General features: G+C 35.9%; 4 protein-coding genes and 1 long non-coding RNA gene across 7 annotated transcripts; 4 read left to right on the forward strand and 1 right to left on the reverse strand.

Annotated features, from left to right (window-relative positions):
• The first annotated feature begins 8360 nt into the window (after positions 1-8360).
• LOC137734407 (uncharacterized) lies at positions 8361-12323 on the forward strand. The gene is made up of 5 exons (XM_068473681.1): positions 8361-10399; positions 10498-10894; positions 10999-11734; positions 11937-12020; positions 12265-12323. Exons 1-5 carry the CDS (start codon positions 8361-8363, stop codon positions 12321-12323), a joined length of 3315 nt encoding a protein of 1104 aa, XP_068329782.1.
• A 337-nt stretch (positions 12324-12660) lies between these two features.
• On the forward strand, positions 12661-13875 carry LOC137733316 (uncharacterized). Its single transcript, XM_068472474.1, has 4 exons — positions 12661-12709; positions 12820-12947; positions 13037-13093; positions 13660-13875. The coding sequence occupies exons 2-4, from the start codon at positions 12822-12824 to the stop codon at positions 13873-13875; spliced, it is 399 nt and encodes a 132-aa protein (XP_068328575.1). The 5' UTR covers positions 12661-12709; positions 12820-12821.
• A 52-nt stretch (positions 13876-13927) lies between these two features.
• On the forward strand, positions 13928-14525 carry LOC137733429 (uncharacterized). The gene is made up of 3 exons (XR_011068474.1): positions 13928-14020; positions 14215-14300; positions 14387-14525. It is a non-coding gene; the product is annotated as an uncharacterized lncRNA (long non-coding RNA).
• A 1149-nt stretch (positions 14526-15674) lies between these two features.
• LOC137735340 (uncharacterized) lies at positions 15675-20571 on the forward strand. Of its 3 annotated transcripts, XM_068474759.1 has the most exons (12): positions 15675-15947; positions 16040-16396; positions 16535-16579; positions 16926-17011; positions 17473-17676; positions 17967-18095; positions 18436-18716; positions 18940-19178; positions 19305-19523; positions 19638-19736; positions 19821-19901; positions 20004-20571. In XM_068474759.1, the coding sequence occupies exons 7-12, from the start codon at positions 18443-18445 to the stop codon at positions 20184-20186; spliced, it is 1095 nt and encodes a 364-aa protein (XP_068330860.1). In that variant the 5' UTR covers positions 15675-15947; positions 16040-16396; positions 16535-16579; positions 16926-17011; positions 17473-17676; positions 17967-18095; positions 18436-18442; the 3' UTR covers positions 20187-20571. The 3 variants fall into 3 exon arrangements, with proteins under 3 accessions (XP_068330860.1, XP_068330862.1, XP_068330863.1); XM_068474761.1 differs by lacking the exons at positions 15675-15947; positions 16040-16396; positions 16535-16579; positions 16926-17011; positions 17473-17676 and having other exon boundaries at positions 17710-18095; XM_068474762.1 differs by lacking the exons at positions 15675-15947; positions 16040-16396; positions 16535-16579; ... (1 more) ...; positions 17473-17676; positions 17967-18095 and having other exon boundaries at positions 18594-18716; positions 18956-19178.
• LOC137734408 (ethylene-responsive transcription factor ERF110-like) lies at positions 16036-16329 on the reverse strand. Its single transcript, XM_068473682.1, has one exon. It carries the CDS (start codon positions 16327-16329, stop codon positions 16036-16038), a length of 294 nt encoding a protein of 97 aa, XP_068329783.1.
• Positions 20572-24517: the final 3946 nt, after the last annotated feature.

The raw sequence follows: 24517 nt of genomic DNA on the forward strand, positions 1-24517 counted from the left end.
AAAATAAAATTTTCTACCACTTAGATAAAAACACATAGTGTACCACCCGTATTCCCATCACAATGAAAAATTTCTCCATCAATGCATCTCCCTTTTCTTCACTTATGGGGAGTTGATTTCTGGCAGCCGTTTGGGGATGTTGGCTAGCGGTGGTTGGGAGGCACTGTTCCGACGGCGTCGGTGGTAGCAGGTAGTTAGGTTTTTTGATTTCGTGTATTTTCTGTTTTTGGGCTTCAAATTATGTTTTGGGTCTTGTCTTATTTTGCTTAGAGTCCATATATTTCGCTTTATGCTTATCATGTAATTGAATTTTTGTGTATATTCGATCTGTTGGTGTACTTCGTTGACTTTTGCCTTGAAATGCTATTTCCAGTTTACCCAAAAAGAATAAAAAAAATAAGAAATTTTACGATGACAAGGAGCTGAATTGGATTATGGAATTAACCACTTTCCAACATATGAGTGAACAATAGATGTTTTTTTGTTTCAAATATTTAACTTGTTGTATATGCGTAGAAAATGCTACTTAAGTTAAGAATCAAACGTCTTGAGTTTGACTATTGTATATTATAAGAATCAAATTCACCAATTCAATAATTTACCAGTCATCGTTAGAATTTGATACTATATAATTGAACACAAACTCAATTTTCCGACCTTTATACAATATGCACACCACGTCATTGCACTAAGAAATTAAAAAACTTGTGAGTTGATCAAGAATTTGACTAGGATATTTGACAAATGTGGCAGTTAGTTATCTACTTGAAAGCTCCAACATAGTTATCTACTTGAAAGCTCCAACTAAATCAATCAATTAAATTAAACTATCACAAAGTCATAAGTGATTAGCATGACTTCATGTCTAGCACTCGAACGGAGTGAAGATCACTCAACGTGCACTCCAAATTCAGACTTCCATAATTGACAAAGATAAAGATTAAACTCATTACTCAAACATGTTTTTCAACATTTATTCCCAACTTTTTAATACAAATTGATATTAAGAGAGACGGAGCGAAACTAGCTACAAAATCTTGATGCGGCTAAAACAAAACACAAAATATTTATGCATGTCTAAATGCTTTTAGTTGCTTAAATACAAAATCTCAATACATAAATAAACGCTTTTAATCACACAAAAACAAAAACTCGAAACCTAGAATGGATCAAGAATCAATTCTTATAAGATAATGCTGTTTACACACTTATTTTTACCTCTCACATACTTTTGGTAATTTTTGCCCATTAATATTCATCAATTATTTTGATCCAACGGTCAAAAATTAAAAGAAATATGTGTGAAGTTAAAATATATGCATAAATAACACTACCCTTTTTATATGCAAGTTGGATACTGATCATGTGACCCACAAGGAGAAGAATATGTGAAGGCATTATATACAATTTCTACAGGCTGGCATTCCTTTTTCCTATGCTGGAAAAGAATTTGCATGGTATGAGTACGCCGTCACGCATCATTCAGTGTTATGAAACACTGTAACGTGCCATTTAGCGTCACTGAATCAAATACATGTAAACAAAAATTTACACACATCTTTATTATATTGACACAAAACATTAGAGCATTCCCAATGAAAGCTTTATCCTCCATGAGGCTACTACATTTCTAGCCTTAGCGAGAAATTTCATCCCCAATAAGCCAAAAAATAGGGCTAGCAACTTCACTTCTTGGGTATCATAAAATTGGGCTACATCTAGCCCCAAAAAATAGTAGGACCCACAAAAAAGTAGCAACCCATGTGAGCAAAATTTTATCACTCTCTCTTCACTTGCTAATACACTTATACTCTTCTTTTATTATTTTTTAATTCTTTTTCTTACTTATTTTTCTTGCAATTTGGCTAATTAATGATTGTTTTAAATTTCATAAGAAGTAAGTTTCAAATTGATTTAATGTTCATGGGTATTGATGGGTGAAATTTTCAAATAATTTTTTTTCAAAATTGTATGATACTAATTTACCAATTGGTGCTGGGTAAATTGTTGTGTTATACGTGAAAATCAAATTATTTCGGAAGGCGAAGTGAGGGTTTGTTTATTTCAATGTATGAGATTAAGATAAGGAAATCTAATACAACGAACGATTCATAAGCGATTCATAAGTGATGAAATATCCACTTTTTCTTTTGTGGTATCCACTTGTGTAAATGTTTTAAATTGATGATCGAATCAGTTCATTGTATTCATATAAGGTTAAACAGTGCAGCTGTAAAAAATCATCAAAATAGGAGTTAATATAACAGTTAAATCGTAATTTTTCGTTTATAGCCGTCGAAAAGGTTTGTCCCGTTGTTTAATCTCTACACGTTTGTTTTTTACAATTTTTGGCATATGCGATCTCAAAGCATATACAAACAAGTTAGACGGTTGGATCGTTGAAACTAGTTTTGTACAATGCGTATCCCATCAAAACATTAGATTCACTAACACTTGGAATTTATTTAAACTTTCATTAAGTATAACATAATATTTTGTGGTATTCACTTGTGTAAATATTTTAAATGGACGATCGAATCAGTTTATTGTATTCATATAGGGTCAATGAGTGGAGCTGTAAAAAATCAGCAAAATCGGAGCAAAATATAACCGTTAAATCATGATTTTTCGTTTATAGCCGTCGAAAAGGTTTGTCCCGTTGTCTGATCTCTACATGTTTGTTTTTTACAATTTTTGGCGTATGGGATCTCAAAGCATATACAAACAAATTTGACGGTTGGATCGTTGAAACTAGTTTTGTACAATGCGTATCCCATGAAAACATTAGATTCACTAACACTTGGAGTTTATTTATACTTTCATTAAGTATAACATAATATTTTGTAGTATCCACTTTTGTAAATATTTTAAATTGAAGATCGAATCAATTTGTTGTATTCATATAGGGTCAATGAGTGTAGTTGTAAAAAATCATCAAAATCGGAGTTAATATAACCGTTAAATCGTGATTTTTCGTTTATAGCCGTCGAAATGGTTTGTCCCGTTGTTTGATCTCTACACGTTTGTTTATTACAATTTTTGGCATATACGATCTCAAAGCATATACAAACAAGTTTGATGGTTGGATTGTTGAAACTAGTTTTGTACAATGCGTATCCCATGAAAACATTAGATTCACTAACACTTGGAGTTTATTTATACTTTGATTAAGTATAACATAATATTTTGTGGTATCCACTTTTGTAAATATTTTAAATTGAAGATCGAATCAGTTTGTTGTATTTATACAGAATCAATGAGTGTTGTTGTAAAACATCATGAAAATCAGAGTTAATATAACCGTTAAATCGTGATATTTTGTTTATAGCCGTCGAAAAGGTTTGTCCTGTTACTTAATCTCTGCATGTTTTTATTTTTTTATTTTTTGGTGTATGGGATCTCCAGGTATATACAAACAAGTTTGACGGTTGGATTTTTGAAATTAGTTTGGTACAATGCAATTCCTATCAAATTCAATGGTATATGTATTTACTAAGTAGATTTTAATTAAGTTATTTTGTACTCATAAGCAAAACGGATAAAAAAAGGCAAAAAAAAAAAAAACAGAGGACTTTGCGCGACGTAGGTTCAACTGCGTCGCGCAAAACAAGCTTGCGCGACGTAATTGTACCTACGTCGCGCAAAGTCCTCTGTTTTTTTTTTTTTTGCCTTTTCCTTTTCTTTTGGGGTTCTTGCATTGCCTTTTTCTTTTGTGGTATCCACTTGTGTAAATGTTTTAAATTGATGATCGAATCAGTTCATTGTATTCATATAGGGTTAAACAGTGCAGCTGTAAAAAATCATCAAAATCGGAGTTAATATAACAGTTAAATCGTAATTTTTCGTTTATAGCCGTCGAAAAGGTTTGTCCCGTTGTTTAATCTCTACACGTTTGTTTTTTACAATTTTTGGCATATGCGATCTCAAAGCATATACAAACAAGTTAGACGGTTGGATCGTTGAAACTAGTTTTGTACAATGCGTATCCCATCAAAACATTAGATTCACTAACACTTGGAATTTATTTAAACTTTCATTAAGTATAACATAATATTTTGTGGTATCCACTTGTGTAAATATTTTAAATGGACGATCGAATCAGTTTATTGTATTCATATAGGGTCAATGAGTGGAGCTGTAAAAAATCAGCAAAATCGGAGCAAAATATAACCGTTAAATCATGATTTTTCGTTTATAGCCGTCGAAAAGGTTTGTCCCGTTGTTTGATCTCTACATGTTTGTTTTTTACAATTTTTGGCGTATGGGATCTCAAAGCATATACAAACAAATTTGACGGTTGGATCGTTGAAACTAGTTTTGTACAATGCGTATCCCATGAAAACATTAGATTCACTAACACTTGGAGTTTATTTATACTTTCATTAAGTATAACATAATATTTTGTAGTATCCACTTTTGTAAATATTTTAAATTGAAGATCGAATCAATTTGTTGTATTCATATAGGGTCAATGAGTGTAGTTGTAAAAAATCATCAAAATCGGAGTTAATATAACCGTTAAATCGTGATTTTTCGTTTATAGCCGTCGAAATGGTTTGTCCCGTTGTTTGATCTCTACACGTTTGTTTATTACAATTTTTGGCATATACGATCTCAAAGCATATACAAACAAGTTTGATGGTTGGATTGTTGAAACTAGTTTTGTACAATGCGTATCCCATGAAAACATTAGATTCACTAACACTTGGAGTTTATTTATACTTTGATTAAGTATAACATAATATTTTGTGGTATCCACTTTTGTAAATATTTTAAATTGAAGATCGAATCAGTTTGTTGTATTTATACAGAATCAATGAGTGTTGTTGTAAAACATCATGAAAATCAGAGTTAATATAACCGTTAAATCGTGATTTTTTGTTTATAGCCGTCGAAAAGGTTTGTCCTGTTACTTAATCTCTGCATGTTTTTTTTTTTTTTTTTTTGGCGAATGGGATCTCCAGGTATATACAAACAAGTTTGACGGTTGGATTTTTGAAATTAGTTTGGTACAATGCAATTCCTATCAAATTCAATGGTATATGTATTTACTAAGTAGATTTTAATTAAGTTATTTTGTACTCATAAGCAAAACGGATAAAAAAAGGCAAAAAAAAAAAAAAACAGAGGACTTTGCGCGATGTTTCCTGTTCCTCACCTGCCTTCCCCTCTTCCTCACCTGCTACACGTTTTTTTTTTGCGATTTTTGGCGTATGTGATCCCAATGCATATACAAACAAGTTTGACGGTTGGATCGTTGAAACTAGTTTTGTACAATGCGTATCCCATCAAAACAATAGATTCACTAACACTTGGAGTTTATTTATATTTTCATTAAGTATAACATAATATTTTGTGGTATCCACTTTTGTAAATATTTTAAATTGAAAATCGAACCAGTTTGTTGTATTCATGTAGGGTCAATGAGTGTAGTTGTCAAAAATCATCAAAATCGGAGTTAATATAACCGTTAAATCGTGATTTTTCGTTTATAGCCGTCGAAAAGGTTTGTCTCATTACTTAATCTCTGCATGTTTGTTTTTTGTGATATTTGGCGTATGGGATCTCCAAGTATATACAAACAAGTTTGACGGTTGGATCATTGAAACTAATTTCGGATAATGTGTTTCCTATCAAATTCAATGGTATATGTATTTATTAAGTAGATTTTAATTTATTTATTTTGTACTTATAAGCAAAACGGGTAAAAAAAAAAAAACAAAAAGGGACTTTGCGCGACCTAGGTTTAAGTGCGTCGCGCAAACCTGTTTTGCGTGACGTAGGTATGCGTCGCGCAAGATTTGCCGCCAAACTATGGATGTTTTACCGCTTTTTTCCAACTTTGCGCGACGCAGGTTCACTACGTCGCGCAAAGTGAACACGAAAATATCCCTTTTTGTCTTTCTTTCCAGTGTTCTAAACCAAGTCAAAAGCTCCATACCTGCCTTCCCCTCTTCCTCACCTGCAGACCTCCATTCCTCACCTGCAGACCTCCTCCATTCCTCACCTGCAGACCTCCGTAGCCACCTGATCACACTCAGGTGATTTAAAAACATCTATGTTATTCATCCATTTTTTTTATATATATGATTGTATTGAAATTTTTGTTAATATTACAAAATATATTGAAAATTTTGATCTTTTTTGTTCTTATCATGCATATATGATTGAGGGTAAATACTCAGTTTGATCTCTTATTGATGATGGCAGTGTAGCACAAAGGGACTCCTTCTCTAACGTGAGGGTAAATACTCAGTTTAGTGATCCCCATGTTGTTGCACCTGCACTAGAAAACTCTAACGTATTATCTGAAGGCCAAATTAATGACTCTATCCTGAGAATTGAGAGGAAACGCAAGGTATACTTGTTTAGTTAACTTTAGTATAGTATATTTTGTCAACCAAGGACTTAACTAGTTGCATCTTGTAGGTGAAGAAGCGAGAATCGCTAAAGAAGTTGAAGCTCATGAGTTGCGGATCCGCAAGGAGCTGGAGAAACAAGAAATTTTGAGGAGAAAGGTTCTATTTTTAAGTCCTAAACAATTTTTTCTGAAGCATATATAGCAATTAATATGCTGATATTTTGATTGTTCTGTTTATAAAACAAGGAAATGGAAAAACGTGAGAGATGAAAAGAAAAGAGAGGTTGATGCGTGAGAGGCAACGCAAGAAAGAGAGATTAAAACGTGAGCAAAAACGTGAAATTGAACGAAGGGAAAACTTTTCATTTTATAGCCTAATACAAGCATACATGTCTTGTGCGAATCTACCAACAATGGAAATTAAAATGACGTTTACTTCAAATCATCATAAATTAAATTCATTTGAAAAAGTTTGGTAAATTAAGGTGATTGCAAATAATGGGCTCTTTTGAGTTTGCGCAACTGAATTAAACAAAAAACAATAGCATGACATACTTAAGGCCCTAGAACACATAATGCACAGAAACAAATAAAACTAAGCAACCACTAAACAGCTAAAAGCTTATTCACAAAAGGCACAAATAATGGATATAAACATTATACGACTTACTTAAGCACTCTAAATCACACATATGACAGATATTAGTGTCCCACAAGAAAATGTACCTGTCGAATACCATTACATGAACAAACAATCTGAATTAAACGAAATGATCACTGGACTACTGATAAATCAAAACTGACATTATAAAATAGCTGTCTACTTCGATATATGAAACAAGAATGGTGGACAAACAGGACACTCTTTCGAAATTTATGAACAATCCCTTCATCTTTACAGTTTATAGCATATCATATCATGCCCTCTATGAAGATTTACGGAATCTATTAATGGTGCAAAGGAGCTTTTAATCCTCATGGATAGGAAATTTTTTAAATTACCATAAAAAAATAAAAGCAAAAGCAATATTTTAAGGAAGATTGTAAAGATCTAAAATTTCGGTCAAGAATTTGGTTTTCCTTTTAACCTATTTTATATAGCTATATTATTTCCCCTGATCACATATGAACACCAATTTTTGAGCAACTAACTTCAGATTCCTTATACTTGTTATTGTGTACTTTTGCCTGTGTGCTATGCCCTTTTTAGGTCATGTTAGAGTTTTTTGGGATTGAATTTGTAATTGATCTTTATTAATTTTATCTAGTTTATTTAGCTTTAGTAATTATTGGGATTTAATTTATTTGTATGCACAAATTTTTGTACGTCACGTACAAAATTGTTTTGTGTTGTACGAAATTAATACTACTTAACTTCGTACACTTTTGTCAAGAAAAACTTAGTTTCCCATTTGAGCATTAGTTGGATTTCGTGTATGGATGCAAAAGCATGACTGCGGTCCAATTAATTCTTGAATTGTCCCATTTTATGGACAGTTTGGGAATGCATAGTTATGTGTTGTAGTGTGCGGTTCACGGATTAGGTTTCGATAGTGGAAATTTTGGTAACATTTCCTGTTGTTCTTCGAGTACACGGTGGATATTATGTATCTACGGCGTGCACTTGAAGGACTGTAAGGAGATGCTGCCGAAATTAGCCCACGTCGAAATTTAATCCATTGCAATCGTAACTTACGGCACATAACTATGCATTCCTAAATGGGATAGGGCCCTTACCGGAGAAATAAGGTGACAATACAGTAGTTGAAGTTGTTGTAACTCATGTACTTTTATTGGGATTGCAGACAAAATGGACAGACAGTGGATACATAATCATAATAGATGTGATGTTGAGTACTTGGATGGAATAGAAGAGTTCACTAAATTCGCAATTAGACACAGCCAAGGTTCAACTCATATCTGATGTCCGTGTAGGAGGTGTAACAACTTAATGTGGGAGACATTCGAAAATGTTCGATTTCATTTAGTAAGAAATGGGATGCTGGAGACCTATACTACTTGGTATCATCATGGAGAACGATTAAACCAAGCTTCGTCTTCATATGTGACACGAGTGGAGACTGTTGAATCTAATGTGGATCCTAGTGAACAAGTTATGAATATTGTAAATGATGTTTATCCATACGCCTCGAGCAACACCAATCAGGAAGGGGGAGATGAAGATCGTCCAACCATGGACAGTGAGGCATTTAAAAACTATGAAAAACTATTGAAAAATGCCAAGCAAGAATTATATCCGGGTTGCGAGAACTTTTCGGTGCTCACGGCAATTGTGGAGTTGATGCATGGCAAGATGAAGTTTCGTTTGTCAAACAAGTGTTTTGATTACTTTTTGGGAGTTATCAAGAGGATGCTTCCAAAGGACAATTGTTTACCTGAAGATCATAAAAGTGCCCAAAAAGTGTTGAAGGGTCTTGGAATGGGGTATGAAAAAATTCACGCATGTGTAAATAATTGTATATTGTTCTATAAGGAGAACATACAGTTGGATGAATGCCCTGTATGCAATGAGCCGAGGTTTAAAATGACATCACAGAATAGAAAGACCAAGATTCCACAAAAAGTAATGCGTTATCTTCCATTAAAGCCTAGGTTGCAGCGATTGTACATGTCGATGCATACTGCAACCGATATGAGATGGCATAAAGAAAGACGGGTAAATGACGATGTGATAAGGCATCCTGCAGATGGAGAGGCATGGAAAGAATTCGATCGGATGTACCCTGATTTTGCAGCTGACCCGCGAAACATAAGATTGGGACTTGCTACCGACGGATTTAATCCGTTCGGGGTTCTAAACCAAATCCACAGCATTTGGCCGGTCGTTATGTTTCCTTATAATCTGCCACCTTGGAAGTGCATGAAAAAAGAATACATGATGTTGACTCTATTAATTACCGAAAATCCAAGAAATTCCATTGATGTTTATTTGCGACCATTGGTTGATGAGCTAAAAGATTTAAGGGAAAACGGTGTTCGTACCTACGATAAGTCTACTGGGCAGATGTTCACCATGCGAGCAGCAGTGATGTGGACAGTAAACGATTTTCCCGCGTATGCAATGGTTTCAGGGTGGATGACTAAGGGTTATTTGGCATGTCCAATATGCAAGGAGAATGTAACATCGTCTTGGCATGCGAGAAAAGTTTGTTATCTTGGTCATCGTAGATGGCTCTCTTGGGACAACGAGTGGCGTCAGAATGATAAAGCCTTCCACGGCACAAAAGAGACTCAGCCAAGACCAAGAGAATGGTCCGGAGATGAGATTTTGGATCAGTTAAACCATTTGGAATTTGGTCATTTTGGCAAAGGGGTCAGTAAGCCTAGACCAACTACAAATCTAAACTGGACGCACAAGAGTATGTTATTTGAGCTCCCGTATTGGTCAAAGTTAAAATTGAGACACAACCTCAATGTTATGCATATTGAGAAAAATGTGTTTGATACTTTGGTCGGGACAATTCTAGACATTGAAGGAAAAACGAAGGACACGGTCCAAGCTCGCCTTGATTTGGAACGAATGGGCATTAGGTCATCCTTGTGGGTGAAGAAAGTTGGTGGTACATTGAAGAAAGGCCATCCTTTTTTCACAGTTAAGCCGAATGGGAAGAAAGAGTTTTTCAACTTTATTTCTTCTGTAAAGTTTCCAGATGGGTATGCTTCCAATATCTCGCGTTGCGTGAACGTAAGTGGGTGTAAATTTTCAAACATGAAGAGTCATGACTGTCATGTGATACTCCAACGCCTTCTACCGGTTGGTATTCGACACTTATTGCCTCTTGATGTGGTGAAACCAATAGTGTTGTTGTCGAGATTTTTTTCACAGTTAACTGCAAGGTGTTTGCGGAAGTCGGATATTAAACAATTGCAAGACGACATTGTGAACGTCTTATGCAAGTTCGAACAGATATTTCCTCCAGCTTTCTTTACAAGTATGATTCACGTGATGATTCACTTGCCAGATGAGGCATTGCTTGCCGGACCAGTCAATTGTCGATGGATGTATCCAATAGAAAGGTACTTATTTAAGCATATATATATATATATATATATATAACAGATTCATGATCAATGAACACTTTGAATAATTTGTATCTACCCTTTTATTTGTGCAGATATCTTGGTGAGTTGAAAAAGTGTGTTCGAAATAGGGCAAAGCCCGAAGGATCACTTGTGGAAGCATGGGTCGCATATGAGTCACTTACTTTTTGTGCAATGTATCTTCAAGATGTTGAGACAGCTTTCAATCGTCCTCAACGCAATAATGACGGTGGTGTCAGAAAAGAGAAACTGTCTGTTTTTGCCCAAATTGCGCGACCATTTGGCAATTCTGTAAAAGGCGAATCGTTTACTAAAAATGACATGGAGGTAGCGCATTGGTTCATACTCAACAATTGTGACGAGGTTTTGCCATACCTTGAACAACATGAACAGTTGATGAAGCGAGAACATCCTTCGCATTTATATGCTAAGAAGCACCGTGAATTATTTCCTTCGTGGTTTCACGAACATGTAAGTTGTATATGTTTTGAATTGAGCATATTTTCTAAATTGTTCATGCCCGTCTTTAAATTTGGTTACACTAATAGGTTAACTTTTTGTATATGTTATATTAGATGAACAAATTGAAGGAATTGAATTCACCCTCTTACGATGAAGAATTATATAACTTGGCGAGAGGACCGCTTCACGTTGAATTGTTCTCAGGTTGTCATGTCAATGGGATCAAGTTCTTAGGGGCAACACGTGATGACAATTTGTCTACTCAAAATAGTGGTGTCCACGTCCCGGGTGCTGGCGATAGTGAAGACATTGATTTTTATGGCAAACTAACTAGTGTAGTACAATTGCTTTACAAAGACAGGTGTCAAGTGATACTGTTTAAGTGTGTTTGGTTTGATACAAACCCACATAACCGAACGAGTGTTAAGCGAGACCATGGTTTACTATCAGTAAACACTACCAGATGTTGGTACGATGAAGACCCATACATTTTGGCAACTATGGCGAAACAAATATTCTATCTAGACGACCATAAAGCCGGCAATGGTTGGAATGTTGTTCAGAAGATTGATCGAAGAGGGCTATATGATATTTCAGAACTAGATCATGATGACAACGACGACAACGTCGCTGACCAACAGTTTTCATCTTTGATAGAATTTGGTGAAGAAACACTCCGGGATACTAATGTTGTCCAAGAACCATTTGAAGTAGCTGGAGTTCCCGAATTTGAAATATCAATTGACCTTGGTGATTTGCCACGATACAATGCACCGGAAGAGGCAAACGAAGATGAGGACGAATGGAAATCCGAAAATGATAGTAGTGAGGATAGCGAGAGTTCTTATTGTAGTTCGGATGAAGATTAATATCTAATTGTAAAGGAAAAACCAGGAGGTTAAGGAGAGGCAAAGTCAAACTAAAAAAGGCACGGGAAGAATCTGCTCCCCTCAAATTCTTCTTCTTTATATAGAAATTATATGCGTTGTAGTTTTCTTAGATGTGATGGTTCACATTAAGTAATTGGTTCATTGGTTTCTTCTGTTTGCAGATAAAGTTTTCGGTCCTACTTCCTTAACAGAAGCAGTATACGAGCAAGGAGTGAAAGATGTCGCCTTGTCTTCTTCGATTGTCTGTATGATACAGAGATTGTAAGAAACATATATTTATGAGCTATGCTTATAGATAAAGTCGGAGGTCCATATTTGAAAAGTTTCATTTGGAATTTTTATTTTGCTATTTCATTCCGCATCTCTAACACTTGGTATTTTAGGTACAATGTAGCGATCAAGTGTGCAACTATTACTCCAGGTATACACTACTGAACAATTATACAAGCATTTGTTTTCTAACTCTAGATCATGTATTAATATTTTCAGTCATCGATCACCGAGAGATTGACAAAATTCATGATATTGTTGTTATAATTGACAAATGAAGCTCGTATGGAGTTTAACTTGAAGAGTATGTGGAGGAGTCCCATTGGGACTATTAGGAATATTTTGAATGGTTAGTGAACTATCAACATGGTGTTGTGTTGACAGAGATTGTTATAGTGAAGATTGTTGCTTTGACAGAGATTGCAAGTATAACATGGTGTTGTGTTGGATTAAGGATAACCTGAATACAAGACAACTATATAATATGATTCAAAATAATGAAATGTTGCACTCAACTGCCACCACATAAATTCAAATCTAAACTTCTGTTGTAAAATAAAAGGCTAATGTAAATGGACACAGACAGAGGAAACCTATAATGTAGAATTGGTTCCACTTCTTAAATTTTATTTCCATGAAGAAGTTAGGAAGGCAGCTGTTTCAGGTAGTATTAATTGTTAATACTCATATGTTTTTATTTTCTCCTTCCTCTACAAATTTTGTTGGAGATTACTCCATTTTTAAATAAAGAGATATCTACTTTTTTTTTTCTAGCAATGCCGGAGCTACTGCGTTCTGCAAAGTTAGCTATAGAGAAAGGCCAAGCTCAAGGTCGTAATGAAACATATATAAAGCAATTGTCTGACTACATTGTTCCAGCTCTTGTGGAAGCATTACATAAGGTTGTTCATTGTTTTTCACTTAAGCCTCCATTATCTAGGTGTAATGATTTAAATATTCTCTGAAGTATGAGATTGCAATTTGTGTGCAGGAACCTGATACCGAAATCTGTGCAAATATATTGGATGCATTAAATGAATGCTTACAGGTTTGTCATTTTTCTTTAAGAAATTGTCATTGTGGCCCTGTTTGTTTTACTTTTTGCACTTACTCCGCACCAAATGACGAATTCAGTAGTGCTGGAATTGCTATATTTTTCCCTGCAAGGAAGTTGTCAATACACTCATGATTAGAAATGTTAATTAGATACTGGATACTAGTCACGTTCCATGCTTTGCCACTTCTATTTTAGTTTCTTTTCTTTGCAGAATAAAAAAATTCGTTTGATTTGCAAGAACTTTTATAATTAAATATTTGCCTTGAGTTTGGGCATGAACTTGGAAATGCTAGCAGTCAATGCAGTCAGTGTAGTACGAATTAATTGTTTTGTAGTGTCCAATCCTTCATTTCAGTTTGCATGGAAACAGCAAATGAGCCAAATGCTTTGGGAGTAAATTTTTGTTGAATTAATCATACTTCACTCTGTTCAAAAAAACAAAAAATTTGTTTTTGCTTTGTTCACAAAACAAAAAAATTGTTGTGGCGTTTTCATTTTTATATCGTATCATTTCTTGAGTATGGCCCCATACATGCGCCTTGTATCTTTGCTTTCAGACATCTGGACCACTTTTAGATGAAAGCCAGGTCAGATCCATTGTGGAGGAGATAAAGCAGGTGATCACTGCCAGCTCCAGTAGAAAAAGAGAGAGAGCAGAAAGGACCAAAGCAGAAGACTTTGATGCTGAGGAACAGGAGCTGATTAAAGAGGAAAACGAACAAGAGGAAGAAGTTTTTGATCAAGTGAGTTTTTTTACCACAATCCTTAGGTAGCTCGTCAATAATATTGTTGATTTTTTAATTTGTAGGCCATCGTTTATATAGTGTGGGAGAGATCATTGGAACTTTGATTAAAACGTTTAAAGCCACTTTCTTGCCTTTCTTTGATGAGCTAGCATCGTATTTAACGCCTATGTGGGTAAGTTACGTCTCACGGGTGCAGCCTTTCTTTCGGTTCCAATTTTAGGATTTTAGTTGTTTATATTTGCTTGATCACTCCCTAGAAATCTTCACCCTGTGGAAGAAGAATGTTAATTTTTTTGTCAGCCATTATGTTTGAGCTAATTTGTTTGTCTTCTGAATTATATTATTCATTTTGGGTCCTAAACACAGGCCAAGGATAAAACACCTGAAGAGAGAAGGATTGCAAAATGCATCTTTGATGAAGTTGCAGAGCAGTGTCGTGAAGCAGCTGTAAAGTAAGTTTTTCTAAATAGAACCTCAGGTTTTACTTTAAGTAATTCTTGTCATTCTATACTCATTGGTTCTGATTTGGTTGGATCAGATATTATGACACATTTCTTCCTTTTCTGTTGGAGGCTTGCAATGACGAAACCCCTGATGTTCGACAGGTCTGATATCAACGAACTGTTTCAATATGTATCAGGTTGCTTTTCCTCATTAGCGTTAAGTGGTTTTTGTTTTACTTTTGTTTTTCAGGCAGCTGTATATGGACTTGGTGTTTGTTCAGAGTTTGGTGGAGCAGTAATTAAACCTCTCATTGGCGGTAATTCTGCTTGCATATATTAAATAGATGAAATATTAATTGTTCCGTGGCAGAACTGGAGAGTGTGTTCTTTGCAATCTTAAGCCAGAAAACATATGGAGTATTAAGTCATATACAACGAGAATGTGAGGGACCTGGTAATGTAGAAAGGTACTATGGTTGAGAAGCTGGTGGAGGAAACTGCAAGCAATGATCAGCATTTGGGACATTAATCAGCAACGTTGTGCTGCTGCATTTGAAACTGCAAGCAATGATCAGCATTTGAGACTCAAATTGTTTGTTTCCTTAAATGTTGTGCTGCTGCATTCTTTAAATGTTGTGCTGGACAAAAACAAACCTTTCAAATTGCAATGTATATTTTTTTCCTTAATTAAAAGTTTGAAGTCTATACTCCCTCTCTCTATAAATATAATAGAGAAACCAAAAGCAGAGCTGAAAAAGGAGAGAGTCACAAAACAAAGATAAATTTTGATTCCCGTATCAATCAACGACCACAAGTTCCTTTTTGGATTTTGGAAGAATTGAAAAGAAAATCAAAGGGGTTAGGTTTGGATTTTGGATGTTATTTGGTTTTTTAAAATATAACTTGACGATCGAATTAGTTCATTGTATTCATATAGGATCAAGGAGTGTAGCTGTAAAAAATCACCAAAATCGGAGTTACAACTACCGTTGAATCATGATTTTTCGTTTTTAACCGTCCAAATGTTTTGTCCCGTTACTTGATCTCCGAACGTTTGGTTTTTGTGATTTTTTACGTATACGATCTCCACGCATATACAAACAAGTTTGACGGTTCGATCGTTCAAATTAGTTTCCAACAATCCGTATCCCATCAAAACGATAGATTCACTAACACTTAGAACAAACACAATTGGTTCCGTATGCTTCATCAAGCACAAGGGCAATGCAAAAGAAAGCAAAAGGAAGAGGAAAAAAAAAAAAAAAAAACCGCTTTACGCGACGTCAAATTGTATACCTACGTCACGCAAAAAAGGGTAATTTTGGCGGTACCATAACAAAAAATAGGCGCTTGTTTTAAAATTTTCAAGAGTTTCCCGTAGACCTCACATCCCTATTTCCACCCTCTTTCCCGTACAACTCTCAATTCCCATAGATGACCTCTCTATTTCCCATATATCTCTCTTCCCTCTCACAAGCTTTCCCGTAGATAACCTCTCACTTCCCTATTTCCCATAGACCTTTCTTCCCTCTTGCGTGCTCATCTCTCCCTCTCCATTTCCCGTAGATCTCTCTTCCTTCTCACAAGCTTTTGTCTTCACAATCTCGAATCCAACGCGAATCTCGAAGCCGACGCGAATCAAGTCCCAAAATCAAGGTAAGGGTTTCTGATTTTCAATGGGTTTTTGTTATTTAGGCTCAAATTGCATGCTATTTAGGATTTCTGATAAAATTAGATGTTGGTTCTAGTTTGCAAAGGGGTTGATGGGTTGCAGGTAGAGAGAGGGATCTACGGGAGGGAAGAGAAGTCTTGCAGCTTCATCGTAGGCTCGGGCGGCGGCCTCCGCCGTGTCGAATGTGCCAAGCCAGACTCTTGCAGCTTTGTGTGGATCGCGTTTTTCAGCTGCCCATTTTCCCCACGGCCTCTGTCTAACTCCCCTGTATCTTCTCTTCCTCTCACCAGTTTCTTCAAATGAAACAGATTCTGTACTTGATGGTGTGGTTGGTACCGCTGTGGTGACCGAGACGGTGGACCTCATTTTGTGCGCGCTAATTTGCCCTCGTAGGTCGCTGGACCAATCTGGGTCGGAGTTATCTAATCGAGAGGTATTAATTTGGAATGGGTATTTTCCATTTGTGTAATTAATTAAGAATTAGTTAATCTTCTTGTTTGCATAATAATTATGCGTAAATGCGTAGTTGGTTAAATTAGGTGGGTTTTTGTTTGTTTGTTTGTTTGTTTAGGACTTTGATGGGTTTGTCAAGAAGGGCGATCTTCCCGGTTATGCTGTAAGTCTCTTCATACTGCCATCTTTCTATTTGGTGTCACATTGCATAAACCTGCAATTTTCGACTTCTAGAATTAACGTAGCGGGGTGGTTGTGGACCTTGTGGTGTTGGTGCGGCTGTTAAATTTGTTATGCAGCAAAGTTTATCAATAAACTTCTTTTCTCGGAATGTATCTGGGTTGGGAAAATTTAACAATTAGGATTGCTGCACCGGTTTCCTTCGGTGTTATTTCATTCCTGGTCTCTCTGCTGATGTTTTATTTTTAGAGTGTAAGTCACCTATCTGCTTTTCCACAATTGTAGTTATTCACTTTCTTTCTTCTCCCCCTTCCCTGTGTATTTTGTAGATTCTAAATACACCAAAAGGTCCTATCACAGTGGAACTTTTCAAGGATGGTTCTCCAGAGGTTGTGGATAGATTTATTGACTTATGGTGAGTATTCGACATCACATGTATCTTGCATACATACTTGCTGTAGTAATATTAAATCATGTCTATTTGAAGCTATTTCTCTACAGGGTAAGAGAATAAAGTTAAAATTATGGGACGGGGTGACTTTGTACATAGCTGTTAGTAAAATTGCTCGCATCCAAGGGGTGTATTATTTAATATTTTTATCATCTTATAAGCCAAGGGGTATATTTTGTCGTAACTCCTTTGTAAATTATCAAATACACAACATGTTAAAGGTTCATATAGCCTTGGTGATATGGATGCCTAGTTGACTTATATCGAGGCTAAATGTAAATAAAATTAGAACTTGGACGATTAGAAATCATTTCAATATTCTGAGTAGCAGTAGCATCCAGAAGTAGACTTGCTTGGTTTTTGTTGGTTGTAAGGGCAATAGTGTGTTATGCCCTCATGGCACTTCTAAGGCATTAGTTTTGCAGTCAAAAGGGACACTTCAAGGGGATGTCGTTCAGTCACGTGATCAAGCACTATATAATCAAAGGGGGTGGTTCCCAAGGACTTGTTACAAGGCTAGACCAGACAACAAAGAATTTGAGCTTGTTATCACAACTGCACCAATACCAGATTTAAATGATAAGCTAATTGTATTCGGACGGGTCATCAAAGGAGAGGAAGTGGTACAGGTATAAAATTCTGTGCAGTTTGGGTAACTTATTATCATGCCTAGACTTGGATAATACCTGATGTATAATGCTTGGCATACGGTCTTCCATTCAGGCAACTAAATCCTAAAAATAGTCCCAGTTTTCCCTTAGTTTACGAATTCAATGAAGATATGTTAGGGCTGCATGCTTTTGTGTCATTCTCAAGCACAACCACTTCAACAGATTTCCCTTTACTTCTTTAACCCATTCGATCATTTTTTGAGTTATGTACCTGTCCTTTTGTAAAAAAAATTCCCACCTCCGTACAGAGTAAATTTGGAGAAGCACAAGCCAAAAAGCAAAGCAGTGCTGCATATAAATCCAAATTTGATAGAAGTAAGAGACAGAGTTATCACCAAAGAAAAACCAAAGGATCCAATTCCAGAAATCAAGTGGGGGTAAGTAGATTGCCTTTTCATTTGTTGTGGCATGTGTCTAGTTGAATGACTTGTATGAAGTAAATTGTTTTTGTACGGTACTTTGATCATTTAGTCTAATGAAGTTTTGATACCTTTGATTGATTACAATGTTTGGTAATCCTAGTGTCATATTACCCTTTTTTTTTTTGTTTCACTTGATGCACTTTTTTTTTGTTGGCTATGAAAATGGATAAGTAGTTTCCTCATGTTTTGAAATTAAGAATGTTGGTAACCTACTTACTACTTTGGCTGCTAATTGATTAGTTTCAAATGCAAGAAAGGATTAGTTTCTAATGTTATAATTTTATGGTTCAAAAAGTGTATAGATGTCGCGGTTGATCACTCGTCGTCGGAGTGTGACCAATGAGCCTCCTGCATTATCAACATCTACTGCTCCATGCGTGAGTGCTCCATTGATTGGGGAGCCTACACCCCTTACTGAGGCTACTCCTATGGCGTCCCAGGTGCCCGTCTCATCGACATCATCAGTGTCAGTTCAGCCGCTTAGTGCACGACGGCCTCACCGACGCCGCCGCGAGCCGGAGCCTTCTGATCACACTTCCTCGGCATCCAGAGTCGAGGGTGAGGCCTCCCAGCTAGGTAGTTTTTTTCTAATTCTCGATCACTACGTTGTATTTTTCTTTTATCATTTTAAAATTATTATTTTTATGATGGTGAAAATTTGCTGGAATGTGACAATGTGATGGGGGTTGTGAATTACTATTTTAAGGTTTTGGGAAATGCTATACTATTAGGTGAGGTTATGTCGAATTTTCTGTAAATTTAAGCTTAGGGATTTCACCATTTAATTATTTTTGGCCAGCTAAAAAAAACACCAGGGGGCCTAGTCGAATGTTGAAGGAGGCACAAAGCGTACGTTTGATCGGCTCCAGGATCAAGATTGAGTATGACCCGCGACATCGTGGAGCGGCTACCTCACAGCAGCATAACAGCGTCGCTAGTAGTTGTGGTGTTATTATTAAAAAAAATTGTCCTATGCAGTGGGAGTCTTGGGCAGAAATTCCCGAGGAGACGAAGAAACTAGTGCGAGAAAACTTGTCGGTTAGTATATTAATTTTTAGCCTTTATCATTTTTTTAATTTTGTTTACAAATATTAAAAACCAAAATATATTATCTTAATATTATTAAATTTCTTACTATTATTTTATTATTTTTCATATTCGTAGGTCAATTCTGATCTTGATGACATATCCCCTGAGGTCATGGCCTACTTAGAGGATACCTTGGCAAATCGGTACAAACATTGGAAGAACTATCTTCACACGCATTTTAAGCGATGGGATGATCCGGAGTTTGCTCGCCTACATGGTTGCCCAACCGAGTTGCAGGACCGGCCGGAGGATTGGGAGTGGCTCTGCAAACATTTTACAGACCCAAAATTTGTGGTATGTACATAATATTTTAATAATAATTTATTATTGTTTTAGTTATTTTTTTAAGCTTCCTTTATTAATTTATTTTAAATAATCGCACTAACATGTTTATTGTGTGTTTAACAGAAGAAATCTATTGCTGGCAAGATAGCTCGGGACTCAAAGACACTTCTCCACCATTCTGGTTCGAAGCCCTTTTCGTATAGGCTTCAGGCACGACGTCAGGTAAAAGTATATTAATTTTGAAATTTTATACAATTTATTTATTATTATTTATTAATAAAATTTTCTTAATGTTTGTTTCTTCAGGAAGGTTCTAAGTTCCCAGAGATTGACATGTTTGAGGACGTTTACGTTCGACCTGGTGATGAGATAGCTAAGCAGCTTCATGTAAGTATATGTAATTGTTATTATTCTTATATGTATGAATCGTTCAAATATTATTTATATTATGTTATTAAACATTATATGTTTTTTCCTTTATTATTACAGGATGCTATGGTGGAACAGCGCACTACTGTTCTCCAAGAAGCAACATCACAACTTCCCCCGGAGACCTCGATCGAGGACGCCACGATACCCGAGGATGCAGGTTTTCAGATCCTGACTAATGTCATGGATCAAAACTTCGGTCATCGTCCTGGCAAAGTTGTTCGGGGTATGGGAAAAGCGTGAGTTCGTGAGACGGGTGCCTCTTCTTCCAAATCAAACACAGGAGAGGTCAGTGCATTGAAGGAGGAAGTGACAACCCTAAAGGGTCAACTTGCGGTCCAGAGTGAGCAAATGAGGGCCCGGGACGAGCAGATGAGGGCCCAGGGCAAGCAGATTAAGGCCCAGGGCGAGCAGATGAGAGACCTTGTACGAGTCATACAGATGTCTGGCCTCCAAATCTCACTACCAGTACCTGATATTCCTACACCTTCGACTTCTGAGCCACTTTGCCCTACCGATACCTAGTAGCTTGATGTATCAAACCTAAAAGACTAGTACTTGTAGTTTTTTCTTATTTTTTTGTTTGGACATTTTGTATGTATATTTTCATATATTTATAACTAAATACTTTTCGTTGGTTAATTAATTATCGTTTAGAGTTTAATTAAGATATTTATTAAAAATTAAAAAAATATTTTTTTTACCAAAACAAAAAAAAAAGAGGTTTGCGCGATGTAGGTAGAATCTTCATCGCGCCATGCTCTTTGCGCAACGCACGACCCTACGTTGCGCGACGCACGACCCTACGTTGCGCAAAGCCACTTCGCGCAAAGAGGGTGGCGCGACGTAGGTAGAATCTTCGTCGCACAAAGTTTTTGCGCGACGTAGGGGATGCGTCGCTCAAAGCCACTTTGCACGACGTATAGAACGTCGCGTGAAGCCACTTTGCGCGACGCATTCCCCCTACGTCGCGCAAAGCCACTTTGAGCGACGCATACCCATACGTCATGCAAAGCCACTTTGCGCGACGTAGGGGGAATCTTCGTCGCGCAAACCCCTTCTGCCACTGCCTTGCCGCGACGATTAGTGCGCGACGAAGGTGCGTTGAGCTAAGTTTTGCGCGACGATGGACCTGCGTCGCGCAAAGTTTTGCGCGATGGTTTCCTTCCTAGTTTAGCTTTGTGTATCGTATTATATAATATAATATATATTAATGTTGCTACTTTTCCAGCTAGGATGAAATTTCCAAAGAGAGTAATATGTTCTCATGCACGTAATGCCCTGGATTAAGGAATCATAATTTAACATGAATTAGGGCACAATTAACAAGCTCCTGCCTGCACTGCACGTAATCAAATGATTTGTTGAATTAAGTCTTTTCGTATTCGATGACGACGATGCAAGACAAAATTTTGTGATTTGATTCCAATTTTGTTATTGCGTTGAATTTGACCCCAACATGATCAAAAGATGAAGCTGCAAATCCGAGAGCTTCCTGTTGCCGAAGATAGTGTTGTTCGTCATCCTGTACCCATTGCCTTATCTCTTGGCTTTGTTAATTGACATGGTGATATGACTCCCACCAATACTAGAAAGCAAAGTAGCCCAACGCCAAAGCCATCACCAATAATCTTGAGATATCTCTCACTGAGCATCAGAAAGATGATGGTGCATTATCATCACCATATTAACTAGTAATCGTGACCATATAATCAATGATTTATTCGCTCATTAAATGAAACTAATCAACCCAAATGTGCTTTCCTTGTATGGAATATAAGGGTATCCAACTATATATCGATTAGGGCTCTACTATCCACACCCCCTCTCAATTATCAGCCCTCGGATCAAATGAATTCAAGAAGATCATAGACAAAAATTTACAAGTGATGTGTAGGAAGTAAAAATAGGTGTGTCAATAGCATCACCCTTATCGATTATAGGAGGTATCTAGCTTTCTTTTATGCAGTATTACATCTGTAATGATGCTTTGTACCAGAATAACCTCCACGTAGTCATAAAAAATTTCGGTCTAAACTTATGTCACATTTTAAGAGATTTGCCTCCACATATAGTTGTCAGGAAGTCCAAATATATGCAATATTGTAACAAATAATAAAAATCTAAGATGAAATATAGCATTTAAGAGATAATAGATATCTTTCATTTTCTAATGTTGAAAATTGGCATGCTCCACTAGTAATATAGTTTCTTGTACTCATTGAAGATAGCTAAGTCAGAAATAATTTTTTTCAACTGCACCTCTATTATAGTTATAAAATTAATTTGGTCCCAGTATTATGCTTGCATAGAGGTTATACTGTATAGTATGTAATATGTTTCGTCTAAAATGGATGTCGATCCGTGTCACCTTTAATTAGCACATTTAGTTTGTTGTTTTAAAATTGGCATCATCAATTTGTTTTTTTTTTATTTTGTTTTTTTTTAAAGAAATTCAGCATTGGCATATGAATTTTGCATTTGTATCATCGGTGGAAGTTTGTGTTGAAAATGGCATCGGTAATTAGCATTAGTTTTTAGGTTTAGTTTTCTTTTTGGTAAGCTCATGGTTTTTGCCACCGTGGGTGATTTTTTTAGACAATAGTTAATTTAGCAATTTGGTTCAATTTTATATTAAGATACTTTTGAGTATTTAGGATTTTTGGAGAACAGTTCCCCTTTTTTTTTTTTTTTTTTTTTTTCAAAAAGTATAATTAAAGGTTAAAGTCACCCTCACTAAAGAAACTTTTTAACTCCGTCCACGTATATATCAAGCTCTCTTATTCCAATTCCAATCATTTAAGGGTATACGTACGTACCTAAGCTAGCCACCTTAATTTCAACAAAAGTCAAATCCTTGTTTAAGCATAGATTTCTAGCTAGGGTTTGGGGGGTGGTAAGTAATCATATTTTTAGTTCTACATTAATTCTTGTACCAAGCTAAAGACTCTCTTAAATTTTTAGTGTCATTCTAAATTGGTATGAACATTTTTAAACATTCCAAACAACTGAACAAGTATCCAACCTATTGAAAATGTCATATCCATTAAGGCTCAGTTAATTTTTTCTGTTGGATGTACGTGTGACAACAATAGGTTCCACTTTTTAGCTTACGTGGACACTAAAATAATAAAAAAGACATGGAGATATAAAAATAAGTAACAAATTCACAAATAAAATGAAAAACTAAAATGAAAATGGGGAAATATCAAGTCCCAGCCACTTCCAATCTCAACCTATGACCATCGAAACCCCATCCCAACCATTATATTCAAAACCCACCAACTAGGTATCATGGTCAACATTAATTAGTTGCCTCAAAATCAAAATTTAAAACATAGATTATATAATATGAGACCCCATGATCAAACGAGTATTGAATTGAATCGAATCGAAAATTGACCCAAATTGAAATTACAACAGGAGGGTAATCATCTAACAAAGAAGAGGGTTAAGAATTCTAATACGATTTCACGGAGCTTGTTTTTGCTCATGTGTTTTCCTCATTTGTCAATCATTAGCTCGTAAAGCTTCCAGTTCTTCTTTATGGGCCGCATCATGGCAGTTCATACCATTTCAGCAACCCTCATGACCTTCTTGTTGATGTTGGCAGCTTGAGTTGTAGGGTGGAGTTGGTGGATGTGCGTTGCGTTTGGACTGATGGTCTGATGGAGGTGGTGGTGACCGTTAGTTGGTGGAGGTCATGTTTCCATGACCTTCTATTGATTTTAGAGACAAAGTAAGCTTTAGTGAATCTAATAAAAAAAATTAATTGAGGCTTAATGTATGTTACATTTTCCATAAATTGGGTACTTATTTAAAATATTTTAAAAAGTTGAGACCAATTTAAAATGACATTCAAAAATTAAAGATTTTAGTTACTTAAACCTTTAATTTTTTGTCGATAGAACGTAGTGTGTGACTTCATTCCAAACACAGTACATGAGGATGAAAATCATGGCAATATTCATGTTTGTCAATATACGTATGTAAGCCTACTCCTGTTGATAACAATGGCAGTTTTAGTTTCGATGACGTCGACAACAAATAGCAATCATAAATGAATGATGAATCATTCATATAGTGTGTGGTATTCCTCAATATTTTCTTCGTTTTCTTCTTTTTGTGTGTGGTTCTTTTGGAGATACATGAACGACAGGGCAACTTCAGGGTTAGGTGTTCGCTTAGCTGGCCGCCGGACATGAGATAAATGCCAATTATGTTTATGCGAATTCAAGATTAAATTGACATCCCTTTATATATATATATATATATATATATATATATATCCTATAAGGAGTGAGAGGTAGCTAGCTAGTAGATATCACTGCATTATTGGTCTCTCAATGGGACTAGGATTTTCTCTCCTCTTGTTTTCATTCCCTTGTTTCATATTCTTTTATTTTGTCTTTCTCTTATTATAAAAAATTAATATAAAATATTAACGTGACTTAATCGTCACCGTTCAAATAGAAGGGAAGGAAAGAAGAGGAAACAAAAGATAGGAGAGAATCTACTTTCCTTTCAATGATCATGAAATAAAAAGCCCAAATCATTTCAGGAGGGCAAAGGAC

This window comes from Pyrus communis, chromosome 5, assembly GCF_963583255.1.
Source record: "Pyrus communis chromosome 5, drPyrComm1.1, whole genome shotgun sequence".
Taxonomy (NCBI): Eukaryota; Viridiplantae; Streptophyta; class Magnoliopsida; order Rosales; family Rosaceae; genus Pyrus; species Pyrus communis.